The sequence below is a fragment of the Pundamilia nyererei genome, unplaced genomic scaffold (assembly GCF_000239375.1).
Source record: "Pundamilia nyererei isolate P.nyererei 1_Seehausen unplaced genomic scaffold, PunNye1.0 scaffold01335, whole genome shotgun sequence".
NCBI classification, from domain to species: Eukaryota; Metazoa; Chordata; class Actinopteri; order Cichliformes; family Cichlidae; genus Pundamilia; species Pundamilia nyererei.
Genome location: NW_005188736.1, coordinates 7,958 through 11,810, shown reverse-complemented (window position 1 = coordinate 11,810; position 3,853 = coordinate 7,958). Strand labels below are relative to the sequence as shown.

General features: G+C 37.0%; 1 protein-coding gene across 1 annotated transcript in view; it reads left to right on the top strand.

Moving 5' to 3' along the window:
* The first annotated feature begins 204 nt into the window (after nt 1-204).
* Nucleotides 205-3,853, top strand: part of LOC102192117 (uncharacterized) — a 4,032-nt gene continuing 383 nt past the window's right edge. The window contains exons 1-7 of the mRNA XM_013908125.1: nt 205-795; nt 1,637-1,913; nt 2,195-2,238; nt 2,817-3,087; nt 3,405-3,433; nt 3,552-3,625; nt 3,802-3,848. Of these exons, the coding sequence (XP_013763579.1) occupies nt 1,760-1,913; nt 2,195-2,238; nt 2,817-3,087; nt 3,405-3,433; nt 3,552-3,625; nt 3,802-3,848 (619 nt within the window). The 5' untranslated portion in view covers nt 205-795; nt 1,637-1,759. The remainder of the gene's footprint in view (nt 796-1,636; nt 1,914-2,194; nt 2,239-2,816; nt 3,088-3,404; nt 3,434-3,551; nt 3,626-3,801; nt 3,849-3,853) is intronic.

Below are 3,853 nucleotides of genomic sequence, written 5' to 3'. Positions count from 1 at the left end.
TTATTCTATTCTGTTTTAAAAGCCTTTGAAAATCTTTCCTGTAATTTTTTTCTGTCTTTCTTATTATTTCTTTCCTTTTGGTTAATTGGATTAATGCATTTTGAGATCATTTACCCATTTAACCATCACCAATTATTGAAATAATAATAATAATAATAATAATAATAATAATAATAATAATAATGTCATAATTTACATTAAATATCTGCAGTGTCACATGACCAGAACTGTTTATGTCCTGGCTGTACCATGAGAAGAAGATGGCTAGACCCTTAAAATATGTTAACACAAAGACAGGATCATTTGTTTTGATAGGCATGACCTTAAAGATGTCTAGTATTGCAGTCTTGTGATTGAACATTTAGTTATGCGCATTTAGTTATACATGGTAGCGGAAGTTCTTGCTCCAGCTACCGTCAGAACCACACAGCTGCCTTTCCTGGTATTCACGCTTGTTTGGACTCCATCTTTACCTTGATGGTTCACTTCATCTCTTATATCCACAATCTGGTTCTGCCACAACAGACAGTGACCACCTCATGATAGTAACTCTGTGAAGAAATATCCTTTGGAAATAATGTTTATAAGATAGAAAAAAGAAGACACGTCTTCTGTTGGCCAAATTGTATTTTTCTTTTTTTTGTCACAGTAAAAAGTGACCATTATGTTAAATCATATTTCCTGATAGAGCAACAGTCAGCTGTTGAATTAAAAGTCACTCGTGTGTCATTATTATCATTCTTCTTCTCAGACAAACCCTCTGTGGATAAGCGATACTGTGGACTGATCCAGAAGGTGAGTCATGTCACATCTCAAATAGCAGCAGATTTTTGTTTTTAACCTTGATTTGATTTGAATTCTTCAGCAGGAAATGATTTAACAGTAACTGCATCATTTTACCACTGAAAAAAGTCAGTATGTACATTTTTCCTGTTTTCTTCTGTGCTAAAGAAAAAAAACGAGACAGATCAAGCATCAGAAACCTATCACCCCAAACATATCACCCTATTAGAGCACTTCGCTCTCACTCTGCAGACCTACTTGTTGTTCCTAGAGTATTTAAAAGTAGAATGGGAGGCAGAGCCTTCAGTTTTCAGGCCCCTCTTCTGTGGAACCAGCTTCCAGTTTGGATTCAGGAGACAGACACTATCTCTATTTTTAAGATTAGGCTTCAAACTTTCCTTTTTGCTAAAGCATATAGTTAGGGCTGGACCAGGTGACCCTGAATCCTCCCTTAGTTTTGCAGCACTAGGCTTAGGGTCCTGGGGGATTCTCTTCTCATTTCACTCCCTGTCTGTTTAAAAAGCACAACTGTATGTAATCATTAGTAATTATTAAATGCAGGGTCTCTTTTCTGTTGTGTCCTTTGTCCTTTCTCTCTGCTTGCTTCTCTCTCGTCACCCCCAACCGGTCATGGTTGCCCCATCCTGAGCCTGGTGCTGCTGGAGGTTTCTTCCTGTTGAAAGGAGTTTTTTCCCTTTTGGTGCTATAAAATAAAGTTGAACTGAAATACTTTTGTAAATTGATATACATGATTGCATAAATTAATATAACAGACTTACTAAATAAATGGATTACTGCTCAGCTAAAGACTTGACTAAATAAAAATATCCTGTAATTTTATTGACTGTTCCAGGTAGCAACGGTGGCAGCAGTTAAGCATCTACTTTTGGGAGCTTTAAATGATTTGAGCAATGAAGAGCTTGATGAGTTCGAGAGATTCCTAGATTTGACTAAGAATCTGCATTACACCTCAGGGATGTTAAATCATTTGTCAATCAGAGCAGTTATAGTGAATCTGATGGTGGATGAACTTGGTCAACAGTCTGTGGAGGTGACCAGAGAAGTTTTCATGCACATGAACAGAACTGATCTGGTTCAGAAGTTACCAGAGAGCAGCTCAGCATCCAGAGGTAAGACCAACAAATCAGTATGTTTGAGTGTAAATGTTTGGCCTTGTTACCCAGTGATGGACAGGGATACCTTGTCTCTGTCTTCCTGTGAGAGTTGTTATATATTCCAATCCCACACAACTCTAATTTTCAAATGAAATTAGTATTTTTTTTATTGGTTTGTTTTTTGGATGTGTCATTTTACTGTGTATTATATTGTTTTTTTATTTTAAAGCATCATGTTTGGAAGTGTGATGATGTTTGAATCCTCAGAGTTGATGGTAAATGTCTTTCCTCCTCAGAGAAACACTCTGTGGATGAACATGGAGCTGCACTGTTGAAGAGAGTGAGTGTGACTTTAACTCAGCTTTCATTCAGTAGATTCAGGCTGTAAATCATCCTCATCTTGAACATTAAACACAATGAAACAGACGAAGCATCTTTGAAACTGGATGCTTCTCACAGTGTTAATGTGGAGTCTGCAGCAATAATGTTTCCACTGACGACAGAGTGAAGGATCTACTCCTGACGATAAAACCAGGAAATGACATCTTTAGATTTCAACTTAAAAAGTTATATATAGTTAATAGTTATTTTAATTGTAATTTAAATATAAATGAATGAATAAATAATCTAATTTAAAGACTACATTTCAAGTATAAGTATTAAGGTTCTTCTAAACACTTTTTTAAAAAGCAGCATTTAATGTTTAAATCTAATGAGATCGTGTTTTTTCTCTTCTGTAACTCAGTGCAGACACATAAAAACAGTCTGCAAACAAAACAAGGTGAATATAATGAAAAGTGCAGATATTATCAAGTCTCACATTGTCATGACTCTTGGGAAGATAAAGAGAGAGATAGTAAGACATTAAACATCTCAGAAGATAATTTACTTGCTTAAACTATCTTGTGAATTTTTCAGGATGAAGCACTTGCAGTTGTTGAACAGATTATTTTAGAAACACTGAAGGATTTGAGTCACAAGGAAATCAAGAAATTCAGGCTGTTAGTGTTGTTCACATGCTCAAAGATAGACCTACCAGAAATGGAGAAAGACACAACAGACAAAGTGGTGCATCACATGGTGGATGAACTTGGCCTGCAGTCTTTGGAGGTGACCAGGACGGTTTTAAGAGATATGAACAAAACTGATCTGGCACAGAGGCTTTTGGAGCTCACCAAAAGATTCAAAGGTAAGTTATGTAAAAAAGAAGTATTAATGTATTTATCATACAGAGTAAGGTCTGTTCCCATCCTGTGACGGATGGATTAGACTCCAGGGTCCTGGTGACCTTAAATTAGATAAGCAAAGGGAAATGGATGCATGGAGACAGTTTCTTTATGTTTTAGTTGGTTGACCTTTGGTGCTCAGGGGATTTCCCAGTGAGTTTAATGGGTTTTCAATTGAGGCAGCCTTTATGATGGCAATAAAACACGTGGACAGTTAGAGTTACTGATTTTATTTATGAATATAACAATATGTTGTTTTAATTCTATGTGCCCTAACAAGGACAAACTAAAAGAAGCTTGAAACCTGAGGTATGTGGAACTATGATGGAAATCTCTTTGCTTCTTTATTGCATTTTTGAAATTTATGTGATGTGTCGAAAAGAAACGCCTACACTACTACATTTCCTAACGTGACTGTCCTCTGCAGCAGGACTGCAGTGATTGGACTAAACTTGAACCTGAGGTGAACAGTACAGATGCAGACGAGGCTCCAACTTACAGGTAAATCAACTTCCTGAATGCTGCAGCACAGCAAACTGGAACTACAGGAAACAGTTCAGCTTTGGATTTATTCCCAGAGGAAATTCTTCATTTTGCCTCCGATTCACACGACTACTCTCTGTGTTTCCATTCACTCTGTTGTTCCTTCATGAGTGTGTATTTAATTCCTGTTTCAGCCTTCAGTCTGCAGCAGGACACTTTGAATGCAGAGTGTCGGGCTTGCGCTGG